General features: G+C 46.7%; 2 protein-coding genes across 8 annotated transcripts in view; both read right to left on the bottom strand.

Moving 5' to 3' along the window:
* Positions 1-2141: 2141 nt before the first annotated feature.
* DLX1 (distal-less homeobox 1) lies at positions 2142-6098 on the bottom strand. Of its 2 annotated transcripts, XM_036858734.1 has the most exons (3): positions 5404-6098; positions 4539-4738; positions 2142-3411 (listed from the first exon to the last, which is right to left on the bottom strand). In XM_036858734.1, exons 1-3 carry the CDS (start codon positions 5714-5716, stop codon positions 3157-3159), a joined length of 768 nt encoding a protein of 255 aa, XP_036714629.1. In that variant the 5' UTR covers positions 5717-6098; the 3' UTR covers positions 2142-3156. The 2 variants fall into 2 exon arrangements, with proteins under 2 accessions (XP_036714629.1, XP_036714630.1); XM_036858735.1 differs by lacking the exon at positions 4539-4738 and having other exon boundaries at positions 3205-3411; positions 5404-5716.
* Positions 6099-11009: 4911 nt separating this feature from the next.
* The window catches only part of METAP1D (methionyl aminopeptidase type 1D, mitochondrial), a 78355-nt gene continuing 66369 nt past the window's right edge, over positions 11010-22995 (bottom strand). For 4 of the 6 annotated variants that reach the window (XM_036858890.1, XM_036858895.1, XM_036858892.1 and 1 more), the window contains 5 exons: positions 20761-20924; positions 13927-14024; positions 12551-12598; positions 11579-11657; positions 11012-11448 (listed from right to left, as the gene is read on the bottom strand). In XM_036858890.1, coding sequence (XP_036714785.1) covers positions 11370-11448; positions 11579-11657; positions 12551-12598; positions 13927-14024; positions 20761-20924 — 468 coding nt within the window. In that variant the 3' untranslated portion in view covers positions 11012-11369. Of the gene's footprint in view, positions 11449-11578; positions 11658-12550; positions 12599-13926; positions 14025-20760; positions 20925-22995 lie in introns of all 6 variants that reach the window. The other 2 variants (XM_036858891.1, XM_036858896.1) reach the window with 2 other exon arrangements.

Genomic DNA, 22995 nt, shown 5'->3' with positions numbered 1-22995 from the left:
ACAACCGCTTATAATTATAATAGAGCCTAACTAAAGACCGCCTTCGTTGAGCTAAAACTAATAATTTCTCTATTTGAACTGTTAGCATGAGATTATTAAATTAGTATAAGCTAATATCTCAAAGTATTAAAATCCGCTTGACCAAACAGATTTTGCCTGTGGCTTCAGGCGTTGGGCCCTGTCGGCTGTCTGGGGTACCAGAGTTGGATGCGTGAAAGACATCTGCCAAAACCTTCCCGCTAGCAAAGTCACATTTGGCAGGGGAAACGAAATCCAGGAAGGTCCCTGTCCCCGCGCCGGAGCCCAGCCCGGGAAAACAGTTCCCTCTTTTTAGCTTCGACACCCGCCCGCATGCATCCTGGTCTCCAAGGTCCGATCACCCCCCTTAGCGCTCCAGATTCTGGGGGCTTGTGGGAGAGGAAGAGCCCCACTCTCAGGCCCAGAAGGAGCCTCGAAGTTCCCCGCTCCATTCCCCACCACCTCCCCTGCTCCCTCCACCACTCCCCCCTTCCCCTCCCTTTCCTAAAGGGCGTCGGAGAAGCCTGGCGCATCTGATCTTTCACCAGCACCAATTGAAAAATGGGTGCTTGTCATAACACAGATCACTGCCTTCCCCTCTCTGCTCCCCACCGCGCGCTGCAAAGGGACCCCCAAAGGCGGAGCGCCAGCCCCCTCGGGAAGCAGTGTCGGGAGGCGAGTTCGAGGGAAGCGGGAATCGTTCAAAGCAGCCCGTCGGGGCCCGCAGCTTTCCTGAGCTCTCAGCTTGCTGTGGGGCCTGGGGCTGAGGCTGGTCTGGGGCGCAGGAGGAGGGTGCCAGACTGATGCTAGCGGCTCAGAGCCCACGTTCTTCTGGAGTGTACTGATCAAAACGGTCCACTGGAGGTGACCCTTAACCGCCTGGCCTTGGGACTTCTGCGCTGGAGGGGGTGGGGGCTTGGCTTGACAAGCTCTCGGGTTCCGTCGAGTCAGCGGAGCCCACCTGCCCCTCCCTCCTCACCTCCGCTTCTCCTAGTCGCAGAGAAAAGCCCGGGGTCATTAGGCAGGAATGGGCCTCTCGTTATGGATGGGCCCGGATGGGTGGGAGTGGCTGTGGAGGGGCCCGGGTGGCGCCTTGGGACTGTCCCCCGGAGCTCACTGATTGATTGGGGGGTAGCTTGACAGACATGTCCTTCCGGCCCCTTTCCTGCGTCTGGCCTTGTCTTTTCCGCGTCGAGATCCAGCGCCCTGCGGGCAAGCAAAAGCCGAGAGGCCGGATCCCGGCGGATTCGAGGGGCATAGTCGGGTGTCTCCACTTTCAGGCTTCCAGGCTCCCTGCAAGGTGACTGGGCGCAGGAGGCACTTACATCTCACAGGGCGGCTGCTTGTGAGCTCTGCTTTCATCTCATTTTAGACGGCCTTCACAGTCCCTTTGGTTCCTGAGCCCTGGCTCTGCCAGGCCGCACCTGTTCATGATTCCCCTTCCCAGGGACCCTTGCCACCGCCCTCTAACCCAGGCAGGGATCAGACCCTTGGGGGGGGCAGGAGTTAAGCTTGAAGAATGGTCCCAGCAGGGGCTTCACATGCCTCCGCCGTTATCCTGCTATGTCTGGAGACAGGAGTTGCTGCCCCTGCCTCATCTGGCCCCAGAGGTGGCAGTCTGCTGGCCTGGCCCCAGCACCCCTCACACAGCACACCAGACAGCAACTCTTTCTCGAAACCATAATTTTACTGTCTCAGAGAAACTTTATAACTTATTTACAAAGTTCTTTCCCCCCCCAAGATACAAAGCAATAAGTTAACATTCTCAATATAAAACTAAACTTTGACATAGAGAACACAAAACACGGTTGATTTCATTTGATCACATTTTCCAAATTTCACAAGTAAAATGTCAAGATTCTCATTTCACAAAGCATCGGGTTTTACAGGCACACACAACAGAAAAAAAGCTAAGCTTGTGCAACATGTTTACAGAACAATAATAATAACAATAATAATTAATAACAATAATATGTACAGCAATTAGATCCTGCACTGGAGACTGTGCATTCAGGGTGGTGACTGGCATTATTCTGTGGTCGAGCCTCTGGGGATTGTTGTAAAGCTGCTTTCGTCTTACTTTAAAGCCCACCGGCATTAGGGCACTGGCGCACCCCTGCACGTTTTCTCTCCCCGCCCATCGGTCCTCTCTCTCCACAAGGGAAGAATTAGGATTTTCCTTCTTAACCAGGCAAAGCGATCAAGCGTTCTTCCCGAGATGAGGAAATTGTGTTGGCTTCATTTCTTTCTCTCTCTCTTTTCTTTTTAAAATAATATGGGACATGTAAAAAATGCAAATCATTCGGTTCCAACCTCTCCATACCAGCGAAGTACAAAAGTTACTATATAAATTAAAAATCACCAGGTCCTCCTTATTCGTTTTTCCAGGTGCGTTTAAAGTAATGGGTACCTTTGGACCCTGCGCTCCTCGCGCCCCACAGAACCGTGAATTGACCGAACATTCAGCCTCAAGCGAAATCCATTTCTCAATAAATAAAACCCCCTCCCTCCAATTTCCCCCAATCCCCGAACGAGCCACACAGATGGTTAGGCAGGCCCAGGAAAAGGTCCGAAAAGACAAAACGTTCCAGTATCCGGAACTGGGTGGCCCGGTGGACCAAGCCTCCTCCGACCTGGTGACTTTTTTCAGAGGCCGAAGAACGAGGACAGCGGACGGACGAGAACCTCGACTTCGTCAGCGCACAGATACAGAGCGAAAGGAGACAAGAGACGGACAGGACAGAAAGAGCTTTTGCTTTTTCTACATTGTTTTTTGTTTTGTTTTGTTTTCCTGATAGTCCCATACAGCTGAGGGTCGGCGGTCGGGTCCGGCGGGCTCTTGCTGCGGCTCCCGCTGTCTCAGGCCGCTGTGCCTGCGCTTCGAGGCCACTCTGCTGTCACCGCGCGGCCGAGGCCGGGGTTCGGGCAAGGGCGTGGGCGCCAGGGAAGCCGCCGAGCCAGACCGCGCGGCACTCGGAGGAGGCGGCAGGCGTCCTGCCTTTACTGTTCCTTCTTCTTTCCCTCTGGGCCCTTCTCCTCCGGACCCACGGCACGCGGACGGGGCGGATGGACCGGGAGGCGAGAGGGGCCCGGGCAGAGGGAGACGGGAAGGAGGCGGGCGGGTGCGGACGCGCAACCTCACATGAGCTGGGGTTGCTGCATAGCTTCTTGGTGCGCCGAGGGGTACCATGACGTGTAGCTGGGGATGTAGGAGCCCGCGCTGCCGCCCGAGCCCTTCCCGGAAGAGGAGTTGGGGTTCCAGCCGGGTGGCACTGGAGGAGAGCCGGCAGACAGCGCCCGGCCGTTGGCCAGCGCGCTACCCTCCAGAGCCGCCCCGCCCTGCTTCATCAGCTTCTTGAACTTGGAGCGCTTGTTCTGGAACCAGATCTTGACCTGCAAGAGCGGACAACAACGTGACTCGGTCTAGGTCCATTGTGCCTACCTTGGTCCTGGGGAGATAAGGGGGCCGTGGGACAGCAAGAGGGGATACCCCGCGGGCCACTGCCCTGCGCGACCTGGCAGCTCCCTGCTGGAGAAGCATACACACCCCCCTTCCCCCGTAAGAACCGAAGGCTGGGAGGCCCCACCGCGGGCCGCCGGTGGCCGGCAGGGGCAGCTCTCTGAGAGCCAGGGAGTGTGGTGGTGAGCGGTGCAGGGATCCAGGCCTTCGCCTGCCTGGGACTCAGCCCGAGCCCGGCAATCTTTTGGGGAAGACGCGGAGCCTGCATAACATCGAGGCTTCAATTCCAGTATGAACATCAATAAAAGAACCGAGTGGAGAAAAGAAGTGGAGGAAATTTATTTCCAGTGTGACCCGCCTTCTCTTTGCGCCATCATTTCAGCCCTTGAGCGAGTTGCGGGCTGACTGAGGAGGCCACAGGGTTTTGTTAAACTTTTCATTTGGACTCAAATCCACCTTTCCTTAGCGTCTCCTAACTCTGCTCCATATCCCGGCCCGGACATTGGAAACCCGCACCAGTAGTGATCAGAACGCCCAAGGGGTCCCCGGAATCTTAGAGAAACCAGGGAAGGAAGGTTCCGTTTCTCCTCCAGGGTCTGGGACTTGGGAGGTGAGAGGGCGGAGGAAAGGATTCCCCCCTCCAACCCAAACCGGTGAGAAGGCGGAGGAGGAGGGAGACAGAGGCTCGGGCCCAGGCCTGCAGTGATTAGCCACACACTTTAAAGGCAAAGAAGGGATTAAACCCCGCGTCTATTGTTCCAGTTGTTCGGGCACGTGTGACCTCAGAGTCCCCAAACAAAGTGCCTAGGGAAATCCTTCTTGTGCCCTAATCAGATTGTCCAAGAACGGAGGGCAGCGACAGAGCCAGGGCAGAGAGAACTGCGGAGGAAGGAGAGACGTTGCGAGAGCCGGGGTGGGACACACACCCCCCCCACACACACACCCCCCCCACACACACACACCCCGACCCCTGACGCCCAGAGAGCAAGAAATGAAGCTGCGGGTGCAGGTTGGCCGCGGGAAGCCTGCGTGGCGCCACAGTGGGGCAGCGCCGAGGTACCTGCGTCTGCGTGAGTCCCAAGGAGGCCGCGAGCTCCGCCCTCTCGGGCAGAGCTAGGTACTGAGTTTGCTGGAACCTGCGGTTCAAAGCCTGCAACTGCAAACTGGAATAAATCGTCCTGGGTTTGCGGATCTTTTTCCCCTTGCCATTGAAGCGCACTTCACCGCCTTCCACCACCGTGCTCTTCTCGGAGTCAGCCCCTGCAGGGACAGCAGAAGTGGGGGCCGTAGTTAAGGCGAGGGACTGCCTTTAGTGCGGGGAGCCCAGAGCAAGTGACCGCAGAGGGGTGGCAGAGGCAGGACCAGGAGTGAGAACGCTCAAGAAACTCCGAAAGCCAGGGAAGGTCCCGCCAAGTCCAAAGGGCCCGACCCTGGCCGCTGCAAGCGGACTGGGGCAGTTCCCAGGCGCGCAGCTCCTGCCTTTGCAGGGAAAGTTTGCTATTTTTACAGGCAGTAGTTGAGGTTTAATTACCCTTAATTGCATACATTGTTTACAGAGCTACGCAACAAATAATTACCGAGACTAATACGTGCACATGTGGGTTTCTGTTTTCCACCAGGGCATTGTGTGCTCGGCTCACGGAGCCACCCAGAGGCCCAGCCAGTGCCAGGGGACGCTCTCGGATTTATCCTTCGCTGGATAGTTGCAAGTTGCGTGGATATATATTTTTTAAATTTCTTTGCTATGACAGGGATGCATTTACTGATACCCAAAACCTTTCACTGCTCCGGCGCCCTCCCCACCCCCATCCCATGTCTCTCTCCTCCACTCCTCTCCCTCCTTTCTCTCTCTCTCCTCCTCCTCCTCTCTCTTCCCCTCCCTCCCTCCCTTCGCACCTCTTCCTCTCCCTGGCAGGCGCACGTACCTGGGTCCTCCAGGCGGCTCTGGGCGAGGCTGGTGCTGCCCGGGTAGGACTGCACCGAACTGATGTAGGGGCTGGACGCGTGGCTGCTGACCGAGTTGACGTAGGGGTAGCCCAGCGGTCGGGAGAAGGACGAGGCCGAGCTGTAGGCGCCGTCGGGCTGCGAATGGCCCGCCGAGTGTAAACAGTGCATGGAGTAGTGCCCGTGGGACATGGGAGAAGGAGACATTTGCTGGTTGGGCGGCCCAAACTCCATAAACACCGCCTTGCCCGACACGGGGCTGTTGAGACTCTCTGGCATGGTGGTCATGGTCATCTCTTCTCGCGGGGTCTGGGTGTGGGTCTCTCTCTCTCTCTCTCTCCTCTGCTTCCCTTTTGGGGGTCTCTGTGTTTCTCAGGACAGGAAGGAACCCAATTTAAGCGTAACAGGGGTTTTCACTTTCCATTCATAAGAAAATGGAGTTTGTCTCTTTGAAAAGTCTAAGCATGATGCTGCCGAGCTCCCCAAACTCGCTTCAAAGCTTTGACTCAGCCAAGGTCATAAATATTCATGAGCTGGCGGAGCTGATTGGTCCGCTGTCTTGCATAATCACCGGGGATTGGTCCGAGGCGCTCCGGCTCCGCTGGACTAGAGCGGGCGAGGCGGCCCGGCCTCGGGAGAGACGCATCCACACCTCCCGGCCGGGGCTCCTCTGCAACAGAGCACGCAGCGTGGGGCGCACAATGGGCTGAGGCGTCCGCGCCGGGACCTCCGCGGCCCGCGGCTCAGCAGCCTCCCGCCTCCCCGGCGCGTCTTACTTCCCAGAAATCAACCAGTGGTTCGGCACCGCCGCCCACCCCCTCCTACTGTCCCCACCCTCCGACCGCCCCCAACACCGGGGACCAGGGCAGTTTCTCCTAGCAATCGCTACCCGGTCCGGTGCAGAGCTAGGGCGGCTTTGGAGCCCGGCCGCGGCCTCCCGTACGCGGAGTCGCGCAATGGGGGCGCCGGAGGCAGTCAACAGAGCGCTGTCCTCCCGAGAGTCTCGTGCCTAGCGCAGCACTCTCCCGGCGGCGCCTCCCTGGCCTGGGTCCGCTCTGCCACATCCCTGGGGGCGGGTTTGGGGCCCTCCGGGCGAACTCACTCACTCGGCCGCCGCGCCGCCGCCGCTCCCTGGGGCCCGCTCGCATTGCTCCAGGCCAAGCTGGCCACTCCAGCTCGAGGCTGCACCGGTCTGATTAAAACAGAGCGCGCGGAGAGCCAGGAACCCGCGCTTCTCCTCCCAGGAAAGGCGACCGCACCGCCCCCTCCCCCCAACACCCACCTCCTCTTTCCCTCCCAACCTTCCTCCTCCCCCCCCCCTCCCCTCTCCATTCCCTCTGCGCCGAGCGCCCCGGCTCACTCGCCCCTAGGGCGCGGCACGGAGTGGAGCTTAGGAGCTGGCGGGCTCAGTTCTGCTTGAGCCGCGGACGCCAGGTGGTCATTTTCCGGCCTCCTGGGGTCTGGCGAGAGTACCCGGGGTGTAGGAGTCCTGGAGGACACCAAAACCCGCAGCAAAACCAGGCCAGTGGTAGGCTCGCTTGTCTGTGTGTGAACACGTCTCTCATTGTCACCCAGGATCCTCCTCATCTCCAGGGATCAAAGCGGGCGCCACTGGGCCTGGGGTAGAGCTGGTGGAGGCAAAAGCTGCCGCGGCGCCTTCTATCTGCTGGGGCGCTAGGTACAGAAAAGTGCACAAAAGCCCCCGCCGCCACCGCCACACAGCCACCCCCATGAGGCGTGGCGCGCACCACGCAGGCTGCCAAGGGGCTGTTGGTTCCCTATCCCGCCAGCCCCACGGTGAATCCCAAATTACTTTGTTAGGTAATTAGAAAGTGTTGATAATTATTTCTTTCATAATTTAGCGGTGTGACGGGAACAGGGAAATGATCTTGTGAAAGTTCACACGTGCAGATGTATTAGTTACTGATTCATTTGATTAAATGGTAGTCTCAAGTGCTCGGATCCGCAGCTGAAGGCGCCCCATTAGCATAACACTGATGTTTAATTTTCATACGCATAATTAGCCATATATTTAACACTAATAGCAACATGCAGCCTTTCAGCCTTAAACAGCCCAGGGTTTGATCTGGCCTGAGCTGAACCTTCGCCGAGGCACCTTCCCCTTTCTAGAGTGCGCAGTGATCACAGGACAAACCTCTGTAATCAAGCACATTTTGGCAGAGGGAACACCAATAAAAATGAACATTCAAAACAAATTACATCGGTGCTGTCGTTACAGATATTAGTGGAAGGGGCTTCTCTCATTTAACTTCTGTAGCAGCAGCTGCTGCCCGGGGACTTCCTCTCCTTTGGTTTAAGGGTAAGATACTGGGGGGCAGAGATATTTCAGGCAGCGTGGTTGGAGCAAAAAACAAAAGCCAAGCAAAACAAAACAACCAATCCTCCAAACCAATAACGGGTTTGCCAACGATTAAAAAGATTTTTCCTTCTTTCTTTCTTTTTCTTTTTTCTTTTCTTTCCCCCCCTTAATCGCCGAAGCACACGGTGAGGCTTTGCAGCAACAACCAGCTAATGACTCCGCCACCAGGCAACTCCCGGAGCCGTTCCACTCCTCTTGATTTCCGTGTTGCACTTGTGGTTTTAACTGCTCTTTCCTAGCGCCTGTTTTGGGGTGCTGAGTGCGGTGCGCCCTGCACCGCAGCTGATGCCGCCCAGGCCCCTGGTCTCCCGCGCGCCTCATGGGCCCTGCCCACGTAAGTGATCGCCGCGGCTGGCGCGGGGTAGGGATTGGGACGGAGGGAAGCAAGGCTGGCGATTGCGGGTGCTCAGGGCAAGGCGTGAGGAAACCCGACGGCTGGGCTGCCCTGGGCCAGTTTGTTCCACAGAACTGCAGGGTGGGGGAAAGGGAGAGAGGCGACCACAGGTTGCGACGGTCTCCAGGGCTCTTTGCCGTTCACTTCTGGAGGGGGGAATCCAAGCCTTCCGCAGCGCAGGGGACGGTGCTGGCTCCAGGGAACAAAGGAGCCGCACGGGAAACGGTTTCAGAGCCTGGGTTATTTTATCACATCATGGTTTTTTTTTTTTTTTTTTTTTTTAAATTAATTATTTATTTATTTTTGGTTGTGTTGGGTCTTCGTTTCTGTGCGAGGGCTTCCCCTAGCTGCGGCAAGTGGGGGCCACTCTTCATCGCAGTGCGCGGGCCTCACCATCGCGGCCTTTCGTTGCGGAGCACAGGCTCCAGACGCGCAGGCTCAGCAGTTGTGGCTCACGGGCCTAGTCGCTCCGCGGCATGTGGGATCTTCCCAGACCAGGGCTCGAACCCGTGTCCCCTGCATTAGCAGGCAGACTCTCAACCACTGCGCCACCAGGGAAGCCCCGCCTGGGTTATTTTAAAAATGAATTATATCTGGGCGAGGGAGTGTCTACACTCCGGAATTATTTCTTAGCCCCAGAGAAGCAGGTTCGGGGAGGGTTGGCTGAGCCGGGGCCCTCGGGCGCTGAGACGCCCGGCCTTGACTAGCTTCTCCTTGTGTGATCTTATCTCTATTCTAAGAGCCCAGGGTGGATCCCTCCCAACCCTCACCGCTAAGGCGACACCTGTTCTGAAACACCGGCTTGCTTAGATCTTCGCCCGTCCCAACTCAGAGAGGCAACAAAACTCTCTCATTTATCCTGAGAGCCCCGGATTCCGAGTAGGACCTGTAGGAGACACCACAGGACCGGGCGCCTTGTGGTGTTAGCAGTAGTCACGCGTGGCTGGAATCCCTGCAACCTGGGGTGAGGTTTGGGGCCAGTTGAGTTGGCGGGATTGGGGGTGGGGACGTGGACAAGATATTTTAAAATCTGCTTCCAAATTTCAACTTCAAAGCATGTTAAACGGAGTTCGTTCTAATTCAAGTTTGTGTCCTACGGAGCTGCTGATGATTGGCTGGTGCTAGTATATATACATATATACGTATCATATTTAAACTTGAGGTTAGTCACTTTAATAAGTGGGATTATAAACCTGTCCCATAAATACCTCCACCTCGGAAAAATTACTGCACAAGCAGCGTGTTATCCCAGTGGCTGGTAAAATTCTGTGGTCCTAATGAAATTATTCTTGGGGAATCTCCGGGTAAACGGATCCGTAGATAAGATACTGGCTAATCGCTGCAATCTGACTAATCTAGGAGAGAAATGAAGTCATTCTCTGGCAAAACTCTCCCAAGGCCATCTGGGCCTTGTTCCTCTCTAGAAAATTCGGGTTGTTCTGGGGCAGCAGCCTCAGTCTCTAGGCCTTTTCTTGGCCAACTCCCCGGCACCCTAAAGTTTTCCTGTGGATCTTGTAAATCTTGAACCCCTCCCTCATCTTTTCCAGCTCTCAGATCCACTAGAATCGGAATCACCTCTGTCCAAATTCTACATACCTGGACGCAGAGAAAGGGAGCTGGAAAGGTTGGAGGATGCCCATGAGAACCCCGAGTTCAGGGAAAAGCTCGAACTAGCCACTTTTCCAAGCACGCTCGTTGGCCTCAGTTTCCTATAACTTTTCCCACACTCTGAATGTCACATCGACGAGCTGGCTCTCCAGTCCTATCACAGAGGCCACCTGTCATGGCAATGACAGGTGTCCACATTTCCTTGGTGGTCTGGAGCTGAGCCCAATTTGTATTTAGTGCATGGCAGCTTTGTAAAACCCGCTTCAGTAGAAACAAGAGTTAGCACAAGCACTGATGGGCGGGACACCCTAAAACCATGACCAGGGGGAGACTACTTTCTACATGGCTTGCTAGAAGCCCAGCCCTTTCCACCTCTGAGCCCAGGTGTGAAGAGGTCCTGAGGAGCGAGCCCTAAGAGAGGCAGGGTACTCAGGGCGGTAATGAGCCTTGGGAGATGCAGAATGTGGACCCTTGGATTTCCTGCTTCTGAAGCAGGTGGAGCTGCTGGCAGGCTGAATCAGGGTTAAACTCGCCAGCTCCAATCCCGACTAACTAGGCCCTTGCCCTCAAAAGTTCCCGTGTCTCTTCTTGCAGGGATGCTCTGAGTCTCCAGCGCATTAGCGCAGGTCTGAAGAAGGCCAGTATTGGAAGAGATCAATTTAGGGAGGAGACCCGCCAGACACTGCTCACATCTGGGCGGGTGGGACCGATGCTCCAATTCCTAGCACGACAAACGGTCTAGCTTGCCTTTGTGTGTTGGAGGGAGGGTCTCTCAAATTTAACCTTTGGGATGGGCGCGCGGGGCGGGTTGAAGGCAGGGAAGAGGAGCCGCAGGGGACCAGGAAAGTCAAGTTTTTGGAGTGATAACCCCTGCGGAAGGGCCAGGCCCAGGGTCCAGAGGCAAGGAAATATTTGTAGCTAACTCCTCCACTGGCGGGCTAATCTTTTCATCGCAAAGCGGCCATGAAGGGGAAAGAACCGGAAGGGCTGGGGGCAGCTGGGCCCCGCGAGCTCCCTCAGGGCTGGCCAATGGGGGGGTCCAAAAGGGGGTAAAAAAGAGACTTTAAAAAAATTCCTAACAGCTAGGCTCGGGCTTTTCTTTCTGCGCGCGCGTGTCGAAAGTTCAGAGACTCAAAAATTAACCACCTACCCTCTTCCCCTAGAAACCGTCAGAGACGAAAGAGCACAAGACACAGCGGTTTTAGGAGGTGAAAGCTTTTTATTCGGGCAGTCAAGACAAGGGAAAGAGAAAGCTATGCATTTCTAGGAATCCCTCGTCTTCCAAATGAGGGCGTCCCCACTCCCTACCAGATGCGTTTCCCGCGTTGGGAAGCAGAGCCCGGCGCCAGGACCCGTCTTTCCGAAGCCGCACGGCCACATCGGGGCCTCGGATCTGAGCTCTCAACGGCCACCAATACCCACCGCGTTTTCCCAAGGCGCTACTAGGTGCTGGGTAGGTTACTGTGAGACCTGCCGTTAGCCTGTTTCGTTCTCAAAGTTCTCCAGCTGGATTTCAGAAATTTAAGAAAAAAGGCGCCGGGTCTCTGCGACCTTTGGGTGGTTCCTCAGGCCTCGTGGGGCAGTTTGGTCAGGATCTGCGCGCCCCCCGACGTGATGAGAACTGTGTGCTCGAACTGGGCCGACCTGAAACACACAAGTCAGCGATCAGCAAGCGCTCAAGCGCCGGCGGGGCGGGGAGCAGCAGCTCGCCCGCGTCGTCGGACGAACCTTCCCTCTCTACACAATTTAAAAGCAACCGGCAGAAAGCAAACACCTTTGATTGTCCAAGGAGACCACAGTCCATGCATCCTCCAGCACTTTAAATTCAGGGGCTCCCTCGGTTATAATTGGCTCTGTAAGAGGGAAAATATTTACTGCAGTGATCTAATCAGATTCTTGTCAAACATTGTTTCGGCTGATTATCAAAAAAGAGAATAAAAAGGTTCTCCTCCCTCCCTCCAAGTGCTTCCCCCCACGGGTTCATGTTGTCATCTCGCAAGCTCTGATAATTGATGTTGCTTACATAGTATGCTACAAACCAAACAGTAGGAAGAGGAAACGCTATGGCATTCAAAAATGTATGAAGTTGCCTAGTTCGTAATTTTTTTAGAGGAAAAAAGGGCATTTTAATCAAGCCTTAATTAGGACCCTGTGGATAATAACCACCCAAACACCAGTCCCTCTTATGAATACCAGTCAGTTTTTAAAAATATTTGAATTTTTAAAACCTGCTCAAAATGTTCATTAATCAGCAAATAACAATTTTCTTATTTCACTCTAATTGCTTCTCCATTAAGCCCCACAGTCAGAAATATGATGCCTTCAGGGTCTTAGGTGATTGGAGTTTGGTGGTGACACCAATCACATGATCAGCCAGGAATGGGTTACCAGAGAGGATGTCACTAGCTGACAGGGAGCAAGGGACGTAATCGCCTCTAGTCACTGGGTGTTAATGAAAAACAAAAACAAAAACACCCCACAAAACAACACAAAAAACCCAAACACCACATTACGCTGGTAACAGAATTAAAGGTTGGACGGCTGCCGTCTCCTAAATGTGTCGGTAAGTATCTGATTTAGGAAGATGGGGCTCGAGGATATTATTTAATCAGATTTACTATGCATCTGAATTATTTCATTATGCTGATTGGCTTTATTAGTCCTTCAACTGGACTGCCTGGCCTAGGCCAGCGCCGCTGCTTCCGCGGGGGATCCACTGCCCTCTGAAGAGGAGCTCAGCACTGACCTACGGTGAACGCCATGCCCTCCTCCATGCGCAGATCGCTGTCATTCGCTGTAAAACAAAGACAAAAACAGAAGACAATGGGTGTGGGGAGCGGGAATGGGAAATGGAGAGGACAGAGAGAAACGGAATTAGAGGGGTTAGGCTGCTTGAAAAACATGGTTATTTTATTTATTTTTTCTTTTAGGAAGAAAGGGTGGAGGTTTCTAGAATCCTGGGTGGTAGCTACCACCCATGGGTTAATAAGCACAGGGCTCCTAGGCCTCAGCTTTTGCATTTTCTGAGCTTGGGGTCAGGGCCCCTAGAAAGGGTGCACCAAGGCTGAGCAAAAGCAGCCTGGGTGCTTGAGACACCTGTTGGACTCCCCCTCTCCACTGTCCCTGGCCACTTGTTCTGAGGTCTCCTGGCTTCGCTGGGTCCTGGACTTTGCCCTCCACACCTCCAACCCAAAGAGTAAGACATCTTGGGAACTGAGTCAAAGGGAAGGCAGGTTGGTAGGAGGCAAGAACAGGGGTGACTTGAAATATTTCCAGGTGTTGGCGCTGGGTGGGCACATGCCTGAGAGGCCCTTTCTGCACTCCAGCCTGGGCCTCTTATGAGCTGCCTCTGGTGGAGCTCTTTGGCCCAAAGGGAGTTCTGACCTGCTGAGTCTCTAGGGATCTTCCAGGGGATGGATTCCAGCCAGTAGTTCCTCCAGGGGCTGCTCCCACCCCAAGCACACAGGTCAAGGCTCTAGGACCAACTTTCCTTTGTTCCCTGTCCAGGTGTGCACCCCCCCTTGGGGGCACTCCACAGAACTGCTTCCTACCCTAACCCAAATACCCCACCCTTTCTGGCCCACCCTTGCTTTCTCACTGTAGGGTACACATCTAGGCAGTGAAAAACAGGAGATTCTGGGGAAAGAACCAGGGTGGGTATAATCTAGAAATCACTAAGAGTACACGCTGCTAAATACATCAGCTGTCAACGCTGTGTAGGATGTAATGAAGTTTAACCACAACAGTCAGCGGTTTGAGAAGGGGGCAGAAAAAGAAAAACAGAAAACAGTCATATGTGCATGCTGCTGGGACATTGATGCTGTGGTGTTTTGTTTTCAGTAACTTTTTCTAGACAAATATCCCTTGTGCCTTCCAGCCATCACCCTTCAGAAGACAAAAAGCAAAATAAACCTTATTTTGGGACTGAAACGGCTGGGCTCTAATTCAATAACATAGTAATGTGCTGGTTACGATTAGGTAGGACCCCCCCCCCCCATTCCCACCCACACACTCATAGGAAAGGATGACAATGTGGATTCAAAATTGCAGCAAGGGATTCAGGAGCAAAACTGCTTTATCCTGATTACACTCAATAAACAGCTCCCAAACTAACTTTCTTACCATGATGCCAAATTTCTGGATGTCCATGAAAGTAAGATCCTATCCCATGTCCCACAAAATGTGGACAGACGTGCAAACCATTCTGATGAGTTATCTGGCTTTAAAAGTGACCAAACAAAATACTTAATTAAATTGGATCATTTTAAATGCATACACAGATAAGACAAAGTCACTTCAAAATATTCTCTGAAAAGAAAAAAATAAGTTATATTTAGAGTCGGATGGTAACAACTTGTTTTCATTATTCTGGAAAAGTTTTAAATTTTGTCACAGCTTGTAACAACTCCCTCTGGATAAATGAAGAAAAACAGGTATGTATCTAACACAGTCATTTGCTTCATTTACTTCAGTACAGCATTCAAACAAGGCCACTTTTAGATGATGAGTGTGCATGCACACATATATAGCTCAGTATAACGAAGATACATGTGCAGGTAAGGCAGGTCATAAAAACCTGCCTGATTTGTATGGAGTTTCACAAAAAGGCTGTGCAAATTACCACTGATTTGGGAACCAAACGAAAAAATTGCAATCTGAAATGTGACTTCCTACTTCTATAATTCCCTTATTCTGGTCTATTTCAGAACATTAAACATTTTACAAACAGACACACTCACACAAAAGGTCACATCTACTTTGTCAGTATTCTTGAAACACTCCAAAACTTTGTGATTATTTGGGATTTCTACTAAAGACTTACACCATTAACAAAATCCATAAAAAATGCTTTTTAATCGCTACGATGCTTAAGTGAAGCTAGTATTGTGATTCCTAATTCTTAATGCTTCATTAGTTACTTCTACATGCAAATCTTTTGGGTTCCATCTATCCCACATATAAGTGAAATCTTAGAATCCAACCCTAAAATCTTCACCTGCAAGGTTAAGAAGTCATTTTTGCAATCAGGTGAACATGTTCATTTCTGGGAGCACCAGAAAGACAAGAACATACATATCATTAACAATTTATATTTTCATGTGGATGAAGGGCAAAGTGCCTTAACCCTAACCATAATAATGGTTTGGGATTTACAGGCCCACTCTTTAAATTCTTAACAAAACCAAAGTTCTTAGATCACAAACTAGAGGTTCCAACAGCCCTTCGGTTTAGTTTAACATGAACTCAAAGGCGTTTAGCCAGCATCTTTATGAGCATTCCTGTCGATATACTTTGCTCTATACATTTTTAACCTTCATCTCCAGACCTGTAAAATGTCTTCACTTAGGCCAGGATATCACTATAAATAGCAGGTGGGCAGCCTCTCATTCAGATTTAATTTCCATGTAACAGTTCAGAAATAGGTGAGCTATGCATGTGTTGGGAAGAATGGTAAGTGAATGCTCTTATCTCTTAAGTTGTTCTTTATGGTTATACTTATTTCTGTGTGTCTTTGCACTTTGGACAGGAGGTATAACAACTTTTCCAAGATGTTCCTATTTGTACCACACAATTTCTGAATAGAAACTCAGGATGGAGAGTGGATAGAGGGTGGAAGAGAGATTATTTAGTAAGATAAACTGATCTAGTATTTTTTTTTTTACAAGAAGGGGTTCTATCTAAACCTGTAAATTATGTTATCTATGTCCCAACAAACCTCAATAATTCTAAGAGGATTCATTATAAACTGTTCTATTTTCTTTTCTTAAAAAACCAAACTAGTTTTTTGTTTTTGTTCTTTTTTAAGGCTCTAACTGATTGGCAGCCATCACAGCTACATCGTAAATGTGTGTTACAGTGGCAATCTTCATTTTAATTTCCGATGAGAGGAGAGGAAGAAAGCCCACTCTGAAAAAACACCTGGGGTCCCTTCCCCCCCGATACCTCTCATTCCTCTTCATAAAAGAAGCTGTGCAATTACTAGGTGGCTAAAGATATCTGAGTGCATTCTACAACAATTTACTGCCTGGATCCTGCTGGAACTTCTGGTTATAGGAGGATCATAGAATGTATGTGTCCTGGATGCAAAGGTCAGAGGATTTCACAGCTGTGTGGAAAGAGGAAAAGAACAGGACAAATTTCCCTCAGTTCCTTGGTTGAGCACCCATCTCAGTGCTTGATTCTCAGGAACTAAGTAAACACACCTGTCTGCTTTTTAGGGTATTTTCCTTCTGGATTGGTAGTTCGCTTTTTAACGCATACTTCCTGGGACTGAATGGAATAAAATCTCATTAATGTTTCTAATTACTGTTGAAAAGAGTACCCCTTCTACTATTCTACTATATACTGTTCTTCTATTTTGGAATATAAGGGAAGCACAAGATTATTTACCTGATTCCAGGGTTTAAATCTAACTTTGTGGAGGCAATCCAAGCAATTTGTAGTAGCAAATTCCACTCTAACATGGAATCAAGTGGCTAGGATCCCTAGTTGTGGCATGGGAAAGTGGAGTACACGTGCTTCTCTTGACTGGTGTGTTGGGGAAAATGGAAGCTGCTGGGTGGGCAGGGGTGCCCAAGAAGTATACAACTGCTCCCCAACACCAGCCATTGAGGGGATGACCCATTTCTGAGCATGAGGGTCTTCTTGCCTTGGACATTTCACAGATGAAATCTGCCTTCTTTTTGTTAAACTCTACCAAAAGAACGCTCCTGGTATTAGCTCTTCTGTTCTGATTTTCTCTAATTAAAAATTTTCTAAGACAGCCACTCACATGAGCCTGAGTACATCTATGATTTGAAGGCCTTCAGATGGAATATTTGGGGGGGAGAGGAGGGGAGAGGAGGAAGGAGATGTATAGAAGTAGTTAATGAACTTACCTGAAAATTATACTGTATTATTACAGTTCATGTTTCAGGTATGGTTTAGAGTTGAAAGAAAAATCTCTCTAAAGGAATTTCATCTTGTGATCATTTTCTTAATTTAATTCCCTTTCATGAGATAGTTTTCCTCAATTGAAGTTTTGTCCAGATAAATTAAAATTCTTGATACACTTTAACTACATTTTATGACTAAGAATACATTACCCAAGAGGGCAGAGGAGTACTATATTTAAGTACATACTCTTCTAAAGAAATAAAAATACACATGAAAATTGTTTTATTACCATTTTCTCATGAACTCTATAAACAGCACTGATTTCCAAATGGTCACATCTCTAATTAAAGGATCTCAAACGGCACCTGATTTTCTAAGTTATGGAATTTTACTTTAATCTTTCCAGATTTTTATTTTAAGCAGTAGTTTTGAATGCAGGAATGCACAAATTCAAGGATTCCCTTTAATGACAAGGAACGTTTAAGTACAATTAGTAATATTTTTGAAAGCCAACAACTGTTTTCTAAAAGAGTGGTACATTTTTTTGTTTCAAACTGGATCACAAATTACTGTATTTTTCTTACAATAGTGCTGAACTTTTATTTGAGGTTTTCTGTTTCTGAAAAGCAGACATGATGGATTGAAATAAAAGATAATTTATTGCAATGCTTACTTTCATGTGCAGAGAGAAGCAGTGTAATTGTAATTTACAGTAGCTGTCAAGAAAAATCCATCACAGATGACATTAAAATGACTTATTTTGCCTGCGCCACTTATTGTTTAAATGTGCATAATCTAATAGAAAGAGATTATTTTTAAAAATCTGCTTTATATTCTTCTAAATTAATATCAAAACATATACTTATGAATTAAACATTAAAAACCATTCATTGATACTTTCATCATGACATTTACAAGTATAAGTTTAAATTATTTTTGATTGAACTGTCACATATTTATGATGCATGAATCTACACATTCACAATATCTTCATATGTACAGCTCATATCATCTAGAGGTAATAACAAAAATACAGATTTAGAAATATTTTAAAGCAAATGCAAGTACAGTGAGTATAATAACACTGTAACCTAAAGATCACTAGCTATCCCTCACGAAGCAGAAGGGCACAGAGAGAACTCTTTTCATTAAACTCTTTTAGCCAGTGCTTCTTCAGAGATACCATCCTATCCTTTAGGTTTCAGAAAATTTCAAAATTTCCTATAAAGATCACCAGGTTTTTGGTGACATAATACTACTGAAAGATGCTTGAATGTTCTTTTCATGGTGTATCAGTAGAGGGAGGCTATGCAAAAGATGGTGAGTATCTTAAAATAAACGAGGCTGAGTTGAAAGATGTTTGTCAACCTTCGGTCTGTAATGACTCCGAGTATTTTGGGCTTAAAGGTGGAGACTGTTTGTTTATTTACTCCCTTGAGATTTTGCCTGAATGAGAAAAGGCGAAATAATAGATGTCCAGAAACGCTGCCTTAACACATCAGAACAAACATTTGTTAGAATTGGGGCCAGTTTCCTCCTCAGTGGCAGACATAGACCATCTAAATAATGAAATGCATTAGGGTAAAGGAAAAAGTTCATTGTCTGTTATTTTTCACATAGTTTCGTAAGTGCAGTTGTCGGGACTGATCTGGTTTTCAAAGGAGCTTGTACATGCAAATTCATCCTCTGCGAAAACTGACCTTTGTATCCAGATAGCTAAAATCCAATGTCACTTTCAATTTTACTCTTCTTCTTCTTCTTTTTTTTTTTATGTAGCCAGAATTAATGTAGTGAATATGTAATGAAATGCATTATCCTGCATGGAGATTTATCAGATTTTCCGACTGAATGCTATGCTTTGCTAGTACTAGCTGGAGTTCACCTGCATGTTGGTGTGGCGTGTGGCTCTTTTTTGTAAAGAGTTAAGTCGTACACAAAAAAAGGGAACAAAGGTCAGCACCCAGCCGCCACTTGAATGTGAGATTTTTCTTTTTATTCCCCTTGATGTATACTAGGCTCTGTGTTATTAGTCTTAATGATGGAAAATTGTAGTGTTGATACAAATCTTTTTTTCAAAGTAGTAGGCGGGAGCTCCATTTGTTAGTAAGTTTTTTTGTGACTAAAAGCCACGGACAGTACATTTATGTAGCAGTAAAAGGCCTAGATGCTCTTTCCATAGCAGAGCTAATTATTCCTACTGTGACCTTACTGATCTAGCCTGTTCCTAGTACATCTCATCTGCACGCCTGTTCCTCTGTGTAGATGGTGTCAGAGAATATGAAAAACCCTATAATGAAACCATTTTCATGATGGAGAAAGGCTACTGGAGTTGCACTTGCTACAAAGAGGCTCAATTATATGAGTAATTGTGATAATTTTCTACATTCATAGCCTTCAATGGGGAAAAAAGAATGAGAGCCACAAAGGAAAATTACTTTAACAAGAAAGTACAGAGAGTAAAAATGGAAGAAGAGACAAAAAAAGGGAAAAAATAACCAGAAAAAAAGTTTAAAAAATAGATCTGGAGGGAGGAATAGCGAGACAGGGAGAACAACAGAAATGCTCAAAAGCCCATGTGCAGCTGTGTTGCACAATTAAATTGAATTTTTTTTTCTGCAGTTGATGAATGTGACTACTGCAAATGTGCCTCTGTAGTTAGCTATCATTTGTTGTTCCGTGACAGGAAAAGGATAATTACCTCTCAGAGAGAATCAAAGGCTGACATGCCCTTTAGACACAGCCATGAATGCAGAGCTCGATAGAATGCTTGAATAAGAATCTAGTGTTCTCTGCCCCCTTCTACTGAAGAATAAATTTTGTTAAAATGCAAGAGCACCACCAGTAAATTTGTTGAACCCTAGGTGTTCAAAAATATGAGGTACATCTATCGACTCATCCCATTTGCAAAAATAAAAACTGCATTTTGAATTCATTTCTATTATATTCATGGACAGTAAGATAGTGAGATATGCATTAAATTTCTTTTCCCAGTAGGGGTCTGATTCAACATTTCCTATGAAAGAACAGAGAGACACTATCCCTTTTTCCCAGGCTAGTTAGCCTATAATTTAAAACTGTCAAAAACACAATTTTGTTCAAAGTCTTCAATAAAAGCTTCTCGCATATAACCCAAAGAGATTTTACTAAAGTTTGATTCAGACACTGTTACAATATTTTTAAAGCCATAAATACATTTAACTGGTATTTTACTGCCTTTTTTCTTAAAGTATTTGAAGGCTTACGAAGAAAAAAGGCAGCATCTTTTCAAGGTGACTAAGCCTTCCATCCTTCAGACAAATGGGAAGTATTCAATGGTTCATATTAATGAGAACAGTACTTTAAAAGGTACTGATGTGATCATCTTTAATAAAATATGTTACTGTTAAATGAAAACACATATTCTGTATGTCTACTTCAAAACAGTTATGGGGAAAAAAAAGAGATCTAAAGTAGGTAACACATTACAAAGAAAAGTCTTGAATTTGGAAAATACACATACTCTCAAAAAGCAAGCATAGAAGGCTGTGTGGAAAGTAAACAATGGTTTATAGGGAAAATGAACCAGACCAAAAAAAAAAAAAAAAAGACAGAAGATCACCTTTTCAGGCTGTTTGTTAATCCACCAATTTGAAAGGTAAGGCTTGCTTGAGCTAATGCTTTTTATCTTTCTATCACAGGAATATGTTTCACTTCATGCCTTTATAAAATCTAGCTTTTCTCCTGTGTCATTATCCAAGAGCTGGGATACTTACCCCTTCTTAGTTACTCCTTCCATGTTTGGTGTGATTTTGAATATAGGAACACTACAGACCAACATGTCAAGCTAAAACTAAAGCAGTCACATAAATATTGCTTGCTGCTTCTATAAGTTTCTTTGCTGACCTGATATAATTCACTTTAAAAAAAAAATTTTTTTTTTTAAACTCAGGGAACAACACAGCAGCCTGGCAGTTCACATACTGATATCAGACTGAAATGATGGTTCTGAATAGTAAAACATGTCATCAACTTTATACCAAGCCACCAATAACCTTTGTACCATTTGCCAACCCTCCCTTTACTTGTCAGTGTAAGGCTTACCTGATTGTGTTTCCAATTACAGAGAAGGGAGCCCCCGCTCTGCAAGCAGCAATTGCTTCATCTCTACACCTCCTGGCAATCTCCACTAACTTTTCACCACATTCATCCACATTGCCCACCAAAAATGTTTCAGAGGTGTCTCCATGGTAGCCATTGTAGTAAACCTAAACACAGGCAGAAATTTAAAAGTATGTCCTGTTTAAAAATCTACACTCCTAAAGTCTACATTGCATTCATTTATGTATTTAGTAGATTCATGTGTTTCACCCTTCCAGAATTACTGTCAAGTTTACCTAAAAAAAAGAAGAAATAGCCTTACAGAAATTACGAAGAGGAAGACATGCAATGATATTGCAAAATTTTAAAATAACTTCGTGACTAGTATGGCTATTTCAGCATTAGGATTAGCAATGTTCTTTAACATTTTGAGTCCTCATTTTATTTCTGAGACAAAATTATATATGCAGAAATAGTGACCAAAGACACTGACCCACGATTACTACAATAGGTTTAGAGAATCCAGAAGTATTTAACACAGTGAAAAGTTTCTTCAGTGTCATAAAGATACTTATCTTTTATTTACCAGTCCCACACTTGGAAGTGATAGATAATGGCAAGAAGAAATAAGATAGACATGTTGGTGTTATAACAGACAGAAGGAGAATTCAGTTCCAAGAACTGAAGTGGCTCAATATCGGAATGAAAAATGTTATAGGAAAATCCTGTCTGGAAGTGGAATCTTAATCAAATGTTCCAGATAGCAGAATGTTAACAGAAAACACTATACGTGGATTTTTAAAGAATCAGAATGTAACAAAACAGGCTTAAGAATAAAATTACAGAAAATAGCATTTTATCTGTCTTCAATGACTCAGAAGGCCCTGTAGGATCTTGAAAGACACCAGATTCATTATAAAAATCAATAATTACCAAACACTGTAATAACTATAGAAGGCAGAGGAGACTGGTTGAACATTGATCCTTTGATATAGCATGGAATTTGCTATTTTGCATAAACGTGTCCTATGTAATTATTTTTCACATTTCTCTTTCTCATGAAATAGAATGCAGAAACTGTAATAAGAAAGAGATTTATCTGAGCTTTCTGTTTTAATACCAAATTAATATGTATACTCTTCTGCTTAAAAAATATACTCTTGTATACTCTGTGAGGGAGGCAGGAGAAATCTTTATTTTATCCTCACTTTATAAGTCAGGAAACTGAGGCACAGACAAGTAACTTGTCTAAGGTTAGTGGCAGAATACAGAGGTAGAACCAGGTTAATATGATGGATTATTGGCTTCTAATCAAGTGTTTTCGCTACTACATCAAATTACCTTAATTACCTTGCAATAAAACAGTGTTTTATATATTTATTCCCATTTGTAATCCAAGAGAGTACAAGTTTTGATTTTATACACAAGTATATAACATTTACTAATAAAGAGTAATTATTAAAACAAAATTGTAACTCTGAATGTTTGTATAGTTGCTATTTAAGTAAAAATGTATTTTAAAAAATCTTTATTTGCCTTTTCATATTACTTTTTGCTAGCCTGTAAAATGACTACTTGAAAGATTCAATATATATGGAAATAATACTTTTGAAGGTCTGTGGCAGTTATCTATAATTACTGTTTTTACTCACAAACTATTCTTGTTTTATACTTCATTTATTTAACAAATATTTATTGAGCAACTAATATGGGTATCGCATTATCTTTTTTTAAACATTCAACTTTCAAGGGGGAAAGAAGCCTATTTTCTTGTGATATATACTAATGTAAACAATTACAAAATGCAATGAGTATTTTCTGATAAAAGTATAGGATCTAATAATGGAGTCTTTCACTTAATAAAATATTTCATAAGAAATATAATTTAAGATACTGACCTGTATGTTTTCTTGGTCCCTTCACATTTCTAGACACTTGAAAATATTTCACTTTGACCATTTTAATGTTAAAAATGGACTTGTTTATTGAAAGTCTTCAGGAAACTTAGAAAAGGCATGGACTATTCTCTTTGGACACATTGGAAACAGGAAGGAAGAGTATGCTGATTTCATTCAAAGAAGCAATATTTTATTAGGGGGTGATTAGGTGAGATAATAAACGAAGAGCCCCCAAATCAGGTACAATCCAAAAGAAAAGTGCATCATGAAAAATACTTCATTTCAGGTACACTTCATAAAATACTTCCTTCTACATGTTCTGAGTTGGAACGATAGCAAC

The sequence above is a fragment of the Balaenoptera musculus genome, chromosome 7 (assembly GCF_009873245.2).
Source record: "Balaenoptera musculus isolate JJ_BM4_2016_0621 chromosome 7, mBalMus1.pri.v3, whole genome shotgun sequence".
Taxonomy (NCBI): domain Eukaryota; kingdom Metazoa; phylum Chordata; class Mammalia; order Artiodactyla; family Balaenopteridae; genus Balaenoptera; species Balaenoptera musculus.
The sequence above is the reverse complement of the archived record's forward strand: the minus strand, read 5'-3'. Positions and strand labels throughout refer to the sequence as shown.

Coding starts and splice junctions, on each gene's coding strand:
- DLX1 (XM_036858734.1), bottom strand. CDS start 5,716: ATGACCATGACCACCATGCCAGAGAGTCTCAACAGCCCCGTGTCGGGC. Junction 4,739..5,403: donor GAGCCGCCTGGAGGACCCAG/GTACGTGCGCCT, acceptor CTGTCCCTGCAG/GGGCTGACTCCGAGAAGAGC. Junction 3,412..4,538: donor TGGGACTCACGCAGACGCAG/GTACCTCGGCGC, acceptor CCGCTCTTGCAG/GTCAAGATCTGGTTCCAGAA.